Source organism: Saccopteryx leptura, chromosome 8, assembly GCF_036850995.1.
Source record: "Saccopteryx leptura isolate mSacLep1 chromosome 8, mSacLep1_pri_phased_curated, whole genome shotgun sequence".
Classification (NCBI taxonomy): Eukaryota; Metazoa; Chordata; class Mammalia; order Chiroptera; family Emballonuridae; genus Saccopteryx; species Saccopteryx leptura.
In genome coordinates this window covers 54,284,309-54,299,254 of record NC_089510.1, presented here as the reverse complement: position 1 = coordinate 54,299,254, position 14,946 = coordinate 54,284,309, and the positions used below count along the sequence as shown (strand labels likewise).

General features: G+C 51.2%; 1 protein-coding gene across 1 annotated transcript in view; it reads left to right on the top strand.

Annotated features, from left to right (window-relative positions):
* The window catches only part of ITGB5 (integrin subunit beta 5), a 145,819-nt gene that overhangs the window by 98,007 nt on the left and 32,866 nt on the right, over positions 1-14,946 (top strand). Inside the window, exon 10 of the mRNA XM_066347889.1 lies at positions 7,804-8,233. Coding sequence (XP_066203986.1) covers positions 7,804-8,233 — 430 coding nt within the window. The remainder of the gene's footprint in view (positions 1-7,803; positions 8,234-14,946) is intronic.

Below are 14,946 nucleotides of genomic sequence, written 5' to 3'. Positions count from 1 at the left end.
CAATTTCTTTTTTTCTTTTTTTTTAGATGAGAGGAGGGGAGATAGTGAGGCAGACTCCCACATGCGCCCTGACCGGGATCCACCCAGCAACCCTGTCTGGGGCCGATGCTCAAGTACTGATCTATTTTTTCCCCCTTTTTTTGTATTTTCTGAAGTTAGAAACGGAGAAGCAGTCAGACAGATTCCCGCATGTGCCCGATCGGGATCCACCCGGCACGCCCACCAGGAAGCGATGCTCTGCCCATCTGGGGCGTCACTCTGTTGCATCCAGAGCCATTCTAGCGCCTGAGGCAGAGGCCACAGAGCCATCCTCAGCACCCAGGCCAACTTTGCTCCAATGGAGCCTCGGCTGCAAGACGGGAAGAGAGAGACAGAAAGGAAGGAGAAGGGGAGGGGTGGAGAAGCAGATGGGCGCCTCTCCTGTGTGCCCTGGCCGGGATTTCAAACCCGGGACTCCTGCATGCCAGGCCAATGCTCTACCACTGAGCCAACCAGCCAGGGCCCTGATCTATTTTTTAGCATCTGAGGCCTACGCTCAGACCAATTGAGCTATCCTCAGCGCCCGGGGCCACACTCAAACCAACTGAGCCACAGGCTGCAGAACAGGGGGAGCTGAGGGAGGGAGAATCAGATGGTCATTTCCCTGTGTGCTGTGACTGGGAATCAAACCTGGGACATCCATACACCAGGCCAACTCTCTATTCACTGAGCCACCAGCCAGGGCTTGGCGATTTCTAATGATATCCTTACGAATAAGACAAATAATGTGAGTTGAAAACAGCACAGTCAGGTGGATTTGTAGCTGAGTAAGCACACTTTCTAAGAGTAATTTATTGATAATGCCAACTGAAGAAAGGTTGACTGAGGCACCAACCATTTCTTGTCTGTTTGTGTTTATTACTGGCTTATGTTGAACTCATGATTTAAAATATTTTTCCAAATTGAGCTGGACTGAAACCAACAGAATTAATATCTTGTCTTTCATTTAGAATATTGGTCAGATAGAGGGAACTTGATAGTAGTTTTTAAGAAAAGGATCTGGCAAATTCTAATTCTCAAAAGTGTTCAGTGTGAGTAAACAGTGTGAGTAAACAGTAAAAAAAGGAAAAAATGGGTGATGCCAATTGAAGCTAAATTAACAAATATTTTGAAACCCCAGAAATAATGGGTCCATTCTTCTTCCTTTGGGTCAGACTGCATTTGGAGTTCTATGTTCAGTTCTCTTTTCAAAAGAACAAGTGACAAGCAGACTATCATGATGAATTGTCCAGAAACCAGGAAGGTCAAAGGAACTGGTGTCTGTTGATAATAACAGCATAAAATCAGAATTCTTTTTGGATATAAGAAACTGAAGCCAATTTATGCCACCTTAAGCAAAAAAGGGGAAATCATTATAAGAATATTAGGGTTCCTAACGGACCCAAGAGGGAAAGGCAGTTAGTTTTGGGGAGCACCATGAGTTAGCTGTGTTCCCACCCTGTGCCCTGTGAGGGAGATGATGCCGTTCATGTTGACAGATAAGAAAAACCAGGCGCGGAGAACTGAGTTAGTTGCCCAAGGCTCCACAGTCAGTAAGTAGCAAAGTGAAAGTTCAAAGCCAGGGCCTTCTGGCTCTGATGGCGGCACCTGCGTCATTTTCTCCTGGCCTCTGGGTGCTCATGATTCCGCTGTGTCACACGTGCTTCACAGGCTCTTCTCAGAGCGAAGTGTGGTAACAGAGTGCTCCCCACTCAGGGAGCACGGTTTGTGGAGTGCCGTTATGCACCCGCCACACACTTGTGGCTCAGGTGGGGTATGGGGTGCCGCTCTCATTGCTGTCGGCAGATGAGATTTGGGGGTGCAATGACCTGCCCGTGATCACCCAGCTAACAAATGGTGGACTTGCAAGTCAGACCAAGGTCTTTCACTCCGGACTGAGTCACCTCACTACCAGTCATTGCCTCTGCTGTGGAGGGAACAACACTGAGTTACCGTCTCAGGGGATCCTGATGCTCCCAGTGCTGCGGCGGGGGCTCCGCTGCTCCTTCCTCGGCGGCCCGCGGTGGCTGTGCGCGGCGGGCATACGTTATGTCTGTTTTCTGTGACAAAGACCCAAGCTGGAGGGAGGGCGTGGTGCGGGGTGGCGGGCATCGCCTGAGAGTCTTGCCGGAAGTCGCCTGCTGCTGAGCCCCAAGCACCAGGCGTCAGATGTGCAACAGCAGGTGCCAGCGTCTGCGTTTGCCCTTCATGCCTCATGCGCCTGGCGTGCAGCCTCACAGAGGCCCAAGGCGCCGCTGCCACTTCGTGCAGGGGCACACTGTGTGCAGCTTCTGCTCTTTGCTGGGATACCGTAGGATAAGGAGACATTGTCCAGGAGACAGAAAACAAATTCAAACGGTATTTATTCACAAAAGTGAGAAATCTCTGATGTGTTGGATAACACATTTGAAATGGGAAAGGAGAACGCTGCTTCTCCCCCACCCACCGCCGGCCACAGCCAGAGGCGCCCTCGGGCTCTGAGGGGTGGTGGCCTTGTTAAAACAGTGGTGGGCCCCGAATCAGCATCCGTGCTGGCTCCTGGTCAGCCTGTTAGTGCTGTCTTGCTGTCCAAGGAGCTTGGTCACATGGCCCAGCCTCCACTTCTGAGGGCTGTGGGGTTTCTGTGTTCAGTGGATGGAGACAGGCTGGCACAGAACACCAGCCGCTGGCCCGTCATATTCGGACATCGTGCTGTGATGGGGCCACGGAGGCCTGAGAGGCTGAGAGAAACGAGCTCTTTGAGGACCCTGGAGGTAGTGGGGGGCAGGGCCCAGGACAGAATGAAAATGTGGGGTACCTGTTCAAAAGTCTTTAAGAACTTCAAGATGGCAACAGCAGAACAGTGAACTATAAGCCCAGGCGCTGTCTGAGGCCGGGCCTGAGTCACTGCGCAGGCACAGGGCCACAGGGCCCGGCCTGGTAGGGGAAGCAGGGGGTTCTCCCGCAGCCCCTCGGGCTGAAGGAGAGGGGTGTGTTCACTGGGACCAGTCTACTCTTTTTAACCCTGGGCCAGGAAGTCCTGTTCCTCCTCGTGGGCTGAGTTGTCTCTCTCCAGAGCTTACCCTTGGGCTTTGGCAAGCAGGCCTGCTACTGAGTATGTGGGCATTTCCCTCCTAATGTTTGTCCCTAGGACAGATCTGGCAGAGGAAGTAAACACGTAGACGAGATAACCCCGTGGAGGCTGACAGGCATGGTGCTAAAAGCTGGGCATGTCACCATGGGAGCCCCAAGGAACGTGGGGCCCCACATCGCAGAGGGGTGCTGCGGGAGCTGAGGTGTGGAGAGGAAGCATTTTCCAGACATAGCAAGGGAAGGCGGCAGGTCCCACGAGTGGGCATAGCAGGTGCAGAGCAGCAGGCAGTCTTCAAGGGAGTGAAGGAACATTGTCCTTTTCTAATTGCAGAGCCGCCCAGGGGAGTGTGGTTGGGGACTGAGGGGAGGCAGGGGCAGGCTCAGGCCGTACTGCTGGGACGCACGTGTGAAGCTAACATGCTTGGCCATTACTTGGCAGGTGGGCTCCATTCTTTAGAGCCCCAGGTTGGGAAGGCGTTGGACAGATCGGACCGGAGAGGGGCTAGGCAGAAGCATATGCAGCTGAAGGGCCTGGGACTCACTTGGAGAAGAGGGTTAGTGAAAACAGGCTGTCACTGCCATCTGGTAGCTCGGGGTCGGGCCTGTGGATGAGGACATGGGTGGGCCCGCCTTGGGACAGCTGGTGAAAGTGGCAGCCAGGTGGGCTCACCTCCTCGTAACTAAAGCTTCCTGTGGGGGGAGGGTGGGCGGGCGGAGACCTGTGGCCACCCAGCCCGGGTTGGTGGTTCTGTGACTCTGTGTTCTCTGAGATGAGAGCTTGCCCAGGTAAGAAGCGGCAGAGGCGGCAGGGGGTGAGGGACAAGGATGTCCTCAAAGAGAAATATTACATGAATAAAAAGCTTGAAAGCTCCAAATCCAATGAGATTTTTCTCCTCCAGTGATTTCAGATTTTTTCCTAATTTTCCTCCCCTCATCCCAACACGAACCAGGGCTGACTGAGTGGCCCCGCCTGGGAGTCGGTTTTCTCACAGACTGGCTCTAACAAATCAGCATGCGAGTGGCCGGCTCTGCGGGGAGCACTGGTGCACAGGACAAAGGACCCAGTGAGCCTGTCACGGCTTCCTCTGGTGCCCCGTGCCCGTTCCCGTGCCCGTGCCCAGCGCTTGGTTCCAGCGTGCTCCCAGTGGACTGGGCGTCTGCACGGCCTGGGGTTTGGTGGGCCTGGGGTGGGGGCTGGGGGCCTGATGGAAGGGTGGAGCAGACCCGCAGCCCTGCTGGGGAACCAGGAGCATCGCAGTGGGGTTCAGATAACACGCTGGGCGGCAGGGAGGGCTGCTCCGTCCCTGACCTTGCCCTGGAGTCGCGGAGCGGGAGAGCGGGGTCTCCGGGACCTGGGCCGCCCTCAGTGTGAGTTGGAGGCCACCGTAGTCACAGAAGAGAAGCCTCTTTCCAGACACCTCCCGGACTCTTTGGGTCCTTTCCTGACCCCTTAGGAAGGTGGACTCGGAAAGGGTGGGTCGCAGAACAGGTTTACTTGCTGTTCCTGAAGTGCTTTTTTTTTTTTACAATTATATATATATGGTATATTACAATATATATATGGTATATTGATTTGAGAGAGAGAGAAGTACTGATTTTTTGATCCCCTTATTCATGCATTCATTGGTTGATTCTTGCCTGTGCCCTGACCAGGGGATGGACCCCACAACCTTAGGGTATCATGATGGCACTCTAACCAACTGAGCTACCCTCACCGCCGTGCCCAGCAGTTGCTGAAGTAGAGCTGTTCTGTGGTCATCGGCTGGCCGGCTGCATGCTAGGACTGAGGAGGGCCAGTGGACCTGCTTAAAAGCCAGGTCTTCCGTGCTCCCCCAGCCAGGCAGACAGGGCATGAGCTTTTCTGAATCCTGGGTGATTGGCCAGCGGGGATGCAGGGGCTCCCCTAACCTCTCCACTCATTTCCAGCAAACACAGACACATCAGCATAACTCAGAGATTTTACCCCCTCCCGGCAAAAAGAGTTACTTCGTCCCATAACACAGGCGAGATTTCCTGGGGGAAGGTTATGCTCACAGAGGGACATTTCCCACAGTGTTTCATTAATTAAATGCCTCTGGCTCTTAGTCCGGATTATTCCTTTGTGGTTTATTCCATTTCTGACCCACAGATGCCTTTGGGGGTCAGAAATGAAAGAGCTTTTCATTTAATAAGCACAGCGGAGTGGCAGTCCTGGGAAGTAGGCCACGGAGCAAGTCACAGCTTCTCTCCGAGCTTCAGAAGAGAGGGGTGCTCACCTCTGCACCCCTGAGGTGCCCATGGGTGGCTTCAGTCAGGTGCAGTCGCCCCTCCGTTCTTTTTTTTTTTTAAAGATTTTATTTATTCATCATAGAGAGGGGGGGGGGAGAGAGAGAGAGAGAGAGAGAAGGGGGGAGGAGCAGGAAGCATCAACTCCCATATGTGCCTTGACTAGGCAAGCCCAGGGTTTTGAACCGGCAACCTCAGTGTTTCCAGGTTGACGCTTTATCCACTGCGCCACCACAGGTCAGGAAGCCCCTCCGTTCTTATCTGCCTTCCGAGCTGAGGCTGGATGATTCAGAGAAGCTTCTGGCCCTTAAGAGTCGTCATCGAGTCCCCACAGTGAGCTGGGCCTCCTCTCCCTCTGTGCTCAGATAGGGACCCTGGTTGTCTGCCTCAGTCTCCACTTCCAGCAGGTAGCATGCCCGAGGTGAGCACAGGCGCATCCCCTCACCAGCTGGGAGACCAGCACCAACCTCACTGACTCCATTTTCTCTCTGGAAAATAAGGATGCCTCCTTCTAGGGCATGTAAATCAAGTGCTCACAGAAGTGCCTGCACAGGGCCAGGCACAGGTGAGCACTTGGCACCTGGTGACTGTGGGTGTGTGCCGTCATAAGGCAGGTTTCTGTGCTCGGTGGATCCCCATCTGGTTTCCTGACCTCGAGAGCCCACCTGTACCTCAGGGCCTTGGCACTTAGTCCTGAACTTGCTTTCTCTCTTTCTGTCTCACACCCACACCCACATGTGACGTGGGGGGTGCTTGGTTCTGACTGTCTGCCGGTGGCTTGGTTCTCCCAGTGCTCTGACCCTGGCTCCTGGTGGCCGTCCTCAGCTCCTCCGCCCAGCAGCGCCCCCTGGGACACCCTTTGGCTGACGCTGACACTGACTCCCAGGTGTCTGTCTGTGTGGAGTTCCCTGAAGCCGTGGCTTGCTGCCAAGCAGGACTGTCTCTAGGACCTAGAAAGCTGGGTCTGTCTTCCTCTTCAGTCTCCCACATGCCTGCCCCCACCCTGGGGTGTCCCTAGATGTCACAGAATCTGAAGGAAAGCTTTTTTTAGAATTAGTAAAGATCCCAAAGTGTTAGAGATCTGTAGAACACTTAGGAAAAATTTATTTTCAGCATTCTCCGAAAGTATCCTTCACAACCTAAAGAGTGCCCCGTAAAGCAAGCTATTGATGACTTTTTAAAGTTCAGCTTTATTCCATCCCAAATAATAGAATTAAGAACAATAGGCAAAGGTGACTCCTAACCCATTTTGAGCTTCAGAATGATCTGTGGGGACTTGAAAAATAATGTCATCTGGGCCAGACGTGGTGAGTCAGTTTCTGGAGCGGGCCCTTTGTCTACAGAGGGAGTACCGCTGTTCAGGGGAGAAGCACTTCAGGATAGCACGTGGTTAGGCGAGCCAGCTCTCTGTCTGTGGATTTCCACAGTGCCCCGCCCCGAGGGCGGTGCTGGATGAGTCTAACCACACTGGCTCCTTTCTCAGTGGGAGGAGAGGAGGTGGAGGAGGAGTCGTCATGCGCTACTTTCTGGGGGAATCACCCTGAGCGGTGCCCTTGCCCTCCTCACATTGCAGCCAAGTGGGCAGCTACCAGTTATCTTTCCTGCCACCTGCCAGCTTGGTCCACCTTGCTGACTGTTTCCAAGGCAACCCACCGTGGCAAGTCCAGAGTTAGCCACGCTTCTTTACATGTCGTATTTAAAAAAGAGACCATCTGTCTACCTGTGTGGTACATTTCATCTGTGATGACTTCTTTATGACCTCAGGGCTGTGGGGTGATTATGAGTGATACAGCTATGAGAACCACTCAGGGCCTTTTAGTTGTGTCTGTGAGGGACACGGGTGTCCTTTTGTCCCTTCTCTAGCAGGGAGGAAACCTTTCTACAGAGGGATCTGTGGACCCCAGTGCCCATGAGCTCAGGAAGCATCTAGTGCAGTGCTTGGCACAGAGGAAGTGACCAGTAAATGTTTGTTGATTGACTTTCAAAGTGGAGATGGGGAGAGGATAGGATAGAGGTGAAAGAAAGGAGAGAAAAGGCTGTGTAACCTTGTGTGAATCTCTACTGTCGTGGGGACGCCCATTTCCTCAGGGTTGTGAGGACTAAAAGAGATTATGAGCATCCAGGAACCAAGCACAATGCCTGTCAGGTGTTGGCATCCTGAGTAATCTCTTCCTCAATAACACGAGGGAGCTTGCTGGCCTGGGGCCTCTTCCGATAACACGAGGGAGCTTGCTGGCCTGGGGCCTCTTCCTCAATAACACAAGGGAGCTTGCTGGCCTGGGGCCTCTTCCTCCTGGGAGTGTGTGCTGGCGGCGCTGGGTTAGCGGCAGCTCTCCACTGGGGACCTTGGAGGAGTCGTTCTCGGGCCAGGCCCCTGGGCGATGGGGAGGCCGCTGCCGATTCCCTGACTCGCTGTGCCCATAACGCCCCTCTCTGCTTTCTGCCCAGGCGTCCTTCGAGGTGTCGGTGGAGGCCTGGAGCTGCCCCGGCAAACACACCCAGCACACGTTCACCCTGCGGCCCGTGGGGTTCCGGGACAGCCTGGCGGTGAAAGTCACATACAACTGCAGGTGCGGCTGCAGCGCGGGGCTGGAGCGCAACAGCCCCAGGTGCAGCGGGAACGGGACCTACGTCTGCGGCCTGTGTGAGTGCAACCCTAGCCACCTGGGCAGCAGGTGCGAGTGCCAGGAAGGAGAGAAGCAGAGCGGGCACCAGAGCCTGTGCCGGGAAGCGGAGGGCAAGCCCCTGTGCAGCGGGCGCGGGGAGTGCAGCTGCAGCCAGTGCTCCTGCTTCGAGAGTGAGTTCGGGAAGATCTACGGGCCCTTCTGCGAGTGCGACAACTTCTCCTGTGCCAGGAACAAGGGCGTCCTCTGCTCAGGTAGGCACCGGGCAAGCACGTCTGCTCTGAGCCAGGCCCAGGGGTTGTGAGGGCATCCCCAAAGCATGTCTCTTACTACCACCACCCTCCTGGGAGGAGGGGAGGGCAAGCCTTGCCCGCCCACCACTGGGCCTGGGGGTGGGGGTCAGCCTATCGTATACAAAAGCAGGAAAAGGTGCCTGCATATGACGTGGACTCTCAGGGCTGGAGCGGTCCCCCAGGACTTGTCTGCACAGCGTTCCTGACAGTAGATGTTCCACCTCTTCCTGACTGCCTCCTGGGACAGGGAGCTCACTGGGGCTCAGGGCTGGAGCGGTCCCCCAGGACTTGTCTGCACAGCGTTCCTGACAGTAGATGTTCCACCTCTTCCTGACTGCCTCCTGGGACAGGGAGCTCACTGGGGCTCTTTAGGGGCCCTTGTTAGACATCGCATTCATCTCCTGTTGCTGCCCTAACACTTCACCACAGCTGAGTGAATTAAGACAACACAGATTTATTCTATAATGGATGCTATTTGGCTGAGCCCTAGAGGAGAATCCGTTTCCTGGCCTCTTCTGATTGCTAGAAGCCATCAGCATTCGTTGGCTTGTAGTACCTACCTCCATTTTCAAAGCAAGCAGTGTAGCATCCTCGGATCCTTTCCTGACTCCGAGAGCCTCATCTTTGATATCGCTTGGCTTTCTATGACGTTCCTGTCTCCCTACTATAAGGATCCTTGGGATATCGTTGGACCCACAGGGATGATCGAGGGAAGTCTCCCCTCATGATCCTTGACTTAATCACATCTTCAAATTCCCTTTTACCACGTCAAGTAGCACTGACACAGCTCCCGGGATTGGGTCATGGACAGCTTTGAGGGGGAGCCATAGGTTGGACGTTTCTTCTTTAATAGCGAACGAAAAAATTGTATCTCAGTTACTTTCACCCAGTGGTTTACATTGTAGACCTCCTCTTCCACATGACAGCCTGCCAAACACCTGAACACTTCTGAATGTTTCTCTGTCTTATTCAGCCTCATACAGAAGGAAGTCCCTTCGATGTCGGAGGGCCCTGTCATTTTGTGCAGTGTGCTTCTCAGACTAAGGCGCGTCGTTTCTCCTTCTGGATCACGAGGGCTCAGCCAAACATTTGCTCCCTGTGATCGTCGCATTCCACATTTGTTAGCACATCCGAACGACCTGTTCACTTTTCTGTTAAACAATCACATTATACTGTTGAGCTTGCTTTTTTTTGTATTTTTCTGAAGCTGGAAACGGGGAGAGACAGTCAGACAGACTCCCGCATGCGCCCCGACCGGGATCCACCCGGCACTCCCACCAGGGGGCGATGCTCTGCCCCTCTGGGGTGTCGCTCTGCCGCGACCAGAGCCACTCTAGCGCCCGGGGCAGAGGCCAAGGAGCCATCCCCAGCGCCCGGGCCATCTTCGCTCCAATGGAGCCTTGGCTGCAGGAGGGGAAGAGAGAGACAGAGAGGAAGGGGGGGGGGTGTGGAGAAGCAAATGGGCGCTTCTCCTATGTGCCCTGGCCGGGAATCGAACCCGGGTCCCCCACATGCCAGGCCGACGCTCTACCGCTGAGCCAACCGGCCAGGGCCTGTTGAGCTTGCTTTTAACTTTACTATCAAAATGTGAAGTTTTTAAATTTATTGAAGTATAGCCCAGTGAAGTTTTTATTGTGTCATGTCTGAGCACTTAAGTTTTTTCATCTAAGCATAGGACTTTACATGGATTTCAGTTAAATTCTAATTTGGCAGCTCCCATTCTGGGAGTTGCATTCTGATGAGATACTATAAAATCGTGTCTCCTAAGGGTCCTTCCCTCCAACAGCAGACCACTTGCAGATAGAATAAGCAGAACAATTTTAATAGGATTGTCATTTCTTCTATTTTGTATTCTGTGTGTATTCTGTGGTTCCCAGGACTCCTTTGAGAATGGTTTTCCAGTTGGGAAGTGTTGGTTTGAAAGGAATTTAGAGGGCAACAAGCAAGATAAAGTACAAATATGTGAAGCAAATCACAACATAGAAATGATCAGTCATTGAGAGAAGAGTGCAGAGGGTTGCACAGACGTGGGTTAGCCATGAGGCCTCCTGGGGTTGACCATACCATGAGACCAGGCATGAGTGCATCCACTGCTGCAGTGAGACCAACACATTTAACACTGGAATTGCTGCAGGAAGTGCAGGCATTGGAATGTCATAGAAGAGTTAGGACTTGATGTGCTGAACATGCAACAGGGGTCCACTCTTTCCCGGTCAAAGGGATGATAGAGTGGGATTAGACGGCTGGTTCTTTCTGGGTTGCAGGCTTAGAATTAGACGGACCTGGCTCTAAAGCCAATAATGCTGCATGCTGCCGGGTCACTTTGGGCATAGAGTTGTTCTGAGCAATAGGAGAATGTGTATAAAGCACCTAGAACACTGCCTGGCCCAAAGGAGGGCTCACTGACCACTGGCTCCCTCATGAGTCAATGCCACACAGCTCAGGGAGCCCCAGCCACCGCCCGTGAGCTGGAGGGAGCCACCCCCCTATATCTCTGGGCTCTGCCTGTGGAGTCCCAGCGTGGTGGGGTGGAGGTGCCAGTCCCGTGAGCAGCTGCCTAAAAGCTCCAAGATGCCTGGCAGTGCCTGTAATTGGTTCTCAGCAGTGTTTACTTTGTTTTTAAACATATTAATAAATATTTTTACAGAACTGTGCCCTCCTTTCCCCTAGAGAAATAATCCTCTGCTAGGCCTGCATCCAGAGGCTGCTGTCTGTGTTGCCTGGGAGCACGGGCTTCCGAGTCAGGCTCCACGTACACCTTCCAGCCCACAGTGTTTCAGCCTGCTGCTTGCGCTGTCCTGGCTTTTCGCTTTTCCTGTCTCTAAAACTGGCCAACACCCCTTGTTTCTGCGTTCTTTTGAGAATTGAAGAAGACACAGATACAGGACCTGGTGTGGTGCTTGGCAGGGAATGGCATGCCTTGAGGATGCCGCATCCTCCAGCACCGAGCCCGGAGGTGAGGGCGGGTGGAGGGAGGTGTGAGTGGCCTCAGTAAGGTCAGCTGTCACTTTGAAAACAGGAATATTCCATCGCTGAGTGGAAATGCAGATTTTCTGCTCAACCACTGGAACCCACAGTTCTTTTGAGTTAATCTTGCAACTCAGAATTCTGCCTGACACGGTGCTCCCTCCCCTCCCTCACGCTGTACAATTCTACAATCCTGTGAGACTCTCACACGGCCCTGGGTGGAGAAACGGAAGTTGGTAGCCGAGAAGCCCTTGAGGCTCCCACATGCACGATGCTTTAAGTCACTAACTTCCCGGGCTTGCTGAGACACCGTGACTCCCCTCCCCGCCCCATTGGGAAGCCATACACATTCTTTTTTTTTTAATGGGGTAACATTAATAAATCAGGGTACATATGTTCAAAGAAAACATCTCCAGGTTATCTTGTCATTCAATTCTGTTGCATACCCATCACCCAGAGTCAAACTGTCCTCCGTCACCTTCTATCCGGTTTTCCTTGTGCCCCTCCCCTCCCCCCTCTCCCTCCCCCTTTCCCTCTCCCTCCCTCTCCCCCAGTAACCACCACACTCTTGTCCATGTCTCTTAGTCTTGTTTTTATGTCCCACCTATGTATGGAATCATGCAGTTCTTAGTTTTTTCTGATTTACTTATTTCACTCCATATAATGTTATCAAGATCCATCCATTTTGCTGTAAATGATCTAATGTCATCATTTCTTATGGCTGAGTAGTATTCCATAGTATTGATATATATGTACCACATCTTCTTTATCCAGTCATCTATTGAAGGGCTTTTTGGTTGTTTCCATGTCTTGGCCACTGTGAACAATGCTGCAATGAACATGGGGCTGCATGTGTCTTTACTTATCAATGTCTCTGAGTTTTGGTGTTATATACCCAGTAGAGGGATTGTTGAGTCATATGGTAGTTCTATTTTTAGTTTTTTGAGGAACAACCATACTTTCTTCCATAATGGTTGTATTACTTTACATTCCCACTAACAGTAGATGAGGATTCCTTTTTCTCCATAGCCTCTCCAACACTTGCTATTACCTGTCTTGTTGATAATAGCTAATCTAACAGGTGAGAGTTGGTATCTCATTGTAGTTTTGATTTGCATTTCTCTAATAACTAATGAAGATGAGCATCTGACGTCAAATTATATTATAGAGCCACGACAATCAAAACAGCATGGTATTGTCAGAAAAATAGACACTCAGACCAATGGAACAGAATAGAAAGTCCAGAAATAAAACCACATATATATATATGGTCAAATAATTTTCGATAAAGGGGCCAACAACACACAATGGAGAAAAGAAAGCCTCTTCAACAAATGGTGCTGGGAAAACTGGAAAGCCACATGCAAAAGAATGAAACTCAACTACAGTTTGTCCCCTTGTACGAAAATTAATTCAAAATGGATCAAAGACCTAAATATAAGTCCTGAAACAATAAAATACATAGAAGAAAACATAGGTACTAAACTCATGGACCTTGGTTACAAAGAGCATTTTATGAATTTGACTCCAAAGGCAAGAGAAGTGAAGGCAAAGATAAATGAATGGGACCACATCAGACTAAAGTTTTTGCTCAGCAAGAGAAACTGACAACAAAATAAACAGACAGCCAACTAAATGGGAGATGATATTTTCAAACAACAGCTCAGATAAGGGCCTAATATCCAAAATATACAAAGAACTCATAAAACTCAACAACAAACAAACAAACAATCCAATAAAAAAATGGGAAGAGGATATGAACAGACACTTCTCCCAGTGGCCAACAGATATATGAAAAGATGCTCATTTTCATACACATTCTTTTTTTTTTTTGTATTTTTCTGAAGCTGGAAACGGGGAGAGACAGACAGACTTCCGCATGCGCCCGACCGGGATCCACCCGGCACGCCCACCAGGGGGGACGCTCTGCCCCTCTGGGGCGTCGCTCTGCGGTGACCAGAGCCACTCTAGCACCTGGGGCAGAGTCCAAGGAGCCATCCCCAGTGGCCGGGCCATCTTTGCTCCAATGGAGCCTCGGCTGCGGGTGGGGAAGAGAGAGACAGAGAGGAAGGAGAGGGGGAGGGGTGGAGAAGCAGATGGGCGCTTCTCCTGTGTGCCCTGGCCGGGAATCGTTCATACACATTCTTAAAACTGAAAACTACAGGGAAAATAATGGATATGTGGCCCTTCTCGGCCATCTATCTCCTTCTTGGTGTCCAGGGTTCATTTGGACTGTGGTGAACCAGATGAGGAACTCCTTTAACCTTCACTGGGTCACACATGTGCTCAGTGAAGAGAACGACCACGCAGCTAGAGGGTTCTTCTGAGGTCTAGGGTATTCTGAAGAGTAGAAAGAAACACATTCGTTATTCATAATTCCATCGCTCATTCTTTGAATTAGTCTTTTTCCTTCCAGGTTCTTTTCTAAGTCAGTGTGTGTCTGTGGCTGTGTACAAGTTTGTACCTTGCTTTTTTCCACATATTATTGTATCCTAAAAGCTCTTGAAGTTCAATTACTTTAGTCCATTGTTGACTAGGACATTCTGATTCTTTCTATCACATCCCCAGTTAGCCTCCTTTATCCCCTCACTTTAAAGGCAACAAGGAGTTGAAATGGGAAACTATCCGTATCTTCCTGCATAAAAGCAGTTTCTGGAATGAGGTCATTGTTTTCTGATTATTGAGGAAGGACTTAAAACCGAGCCCAACACCAGGCAGGACGTGATAATCTGTCTAGGAAGCGGCTCCTTGTACATCAGTGTAGCTCCCAGCTTTCCGTTCGTTGTCTCTCAAACACAACAGCTTGTTCAGGTGGCAGCTGTGAGCAGGTGGGAGAAGCGTTGAAGCCCCCGGTTTCTTGGCACCCATGGCTGGCTTGGGGCTCCCACTCTGGAATAGTGCGTGTTAGTTTTGAGTTCTTGGGCTGCCGTTACATTTGAGGTTTTTGTGGGAGAGAAGTCTGTTTCCCAATAACCACTCTGGTCATGAAGCCGCTGACTCAGAGACTCACAAGCAGCTGACTCAGCATTCTCTCACTGTCTTCCTCGCTGCTTGGCCCTGAAGCCTGTCCTACATGGGGACTGTGTGGTTGTGGTTTGTCTTCAGAGGGGGCCGAGGCAGAGCCAGGGACAGAATTGGTGGGACATACTGGAGAAACGCCTTCCACTTCTCTCTGGTCTGTCTATAAGAGACTTGTAGTCTTTCCCCCCATCTTCCCACCAAAAGCCAAGACTCGGGGTAAATGCAAGAAATTACAGGTTTCTAATGTGTTACACGTCATATAAGTTAGTAGTGAGGCAGATCAAACTAAGGTCTGGAAGCAATTGAACACCGTGTTATTACTTTTGTGACACATGGTCGTGGGAATGCGTATGCAGTCACGATTGTTGTGTCTCTCTCTGGTTTCTAGAGGCAACATAACTCAGGGAATGGTTCTGTCCACAGACTTTTCCTGTGTGGGCGAAGGGAGCTTTACAGGGCCACACTGAGTATTTCTTTATTTTTAATCTTACCATTGTTTATTTTCAATTGCAATGGACACATTATTACATTAGTTTTAGGTGTACACCCCAGTGATTAGACATTACATCTTCACTAACTGATCATCCTGATAAATCTCGCACCCATCTGATACCACACAGTTACTAGAATATTACTGACTGTATTCCCTGTGCTGTACTTTACATCTCTGTGACTATCCTGTAACT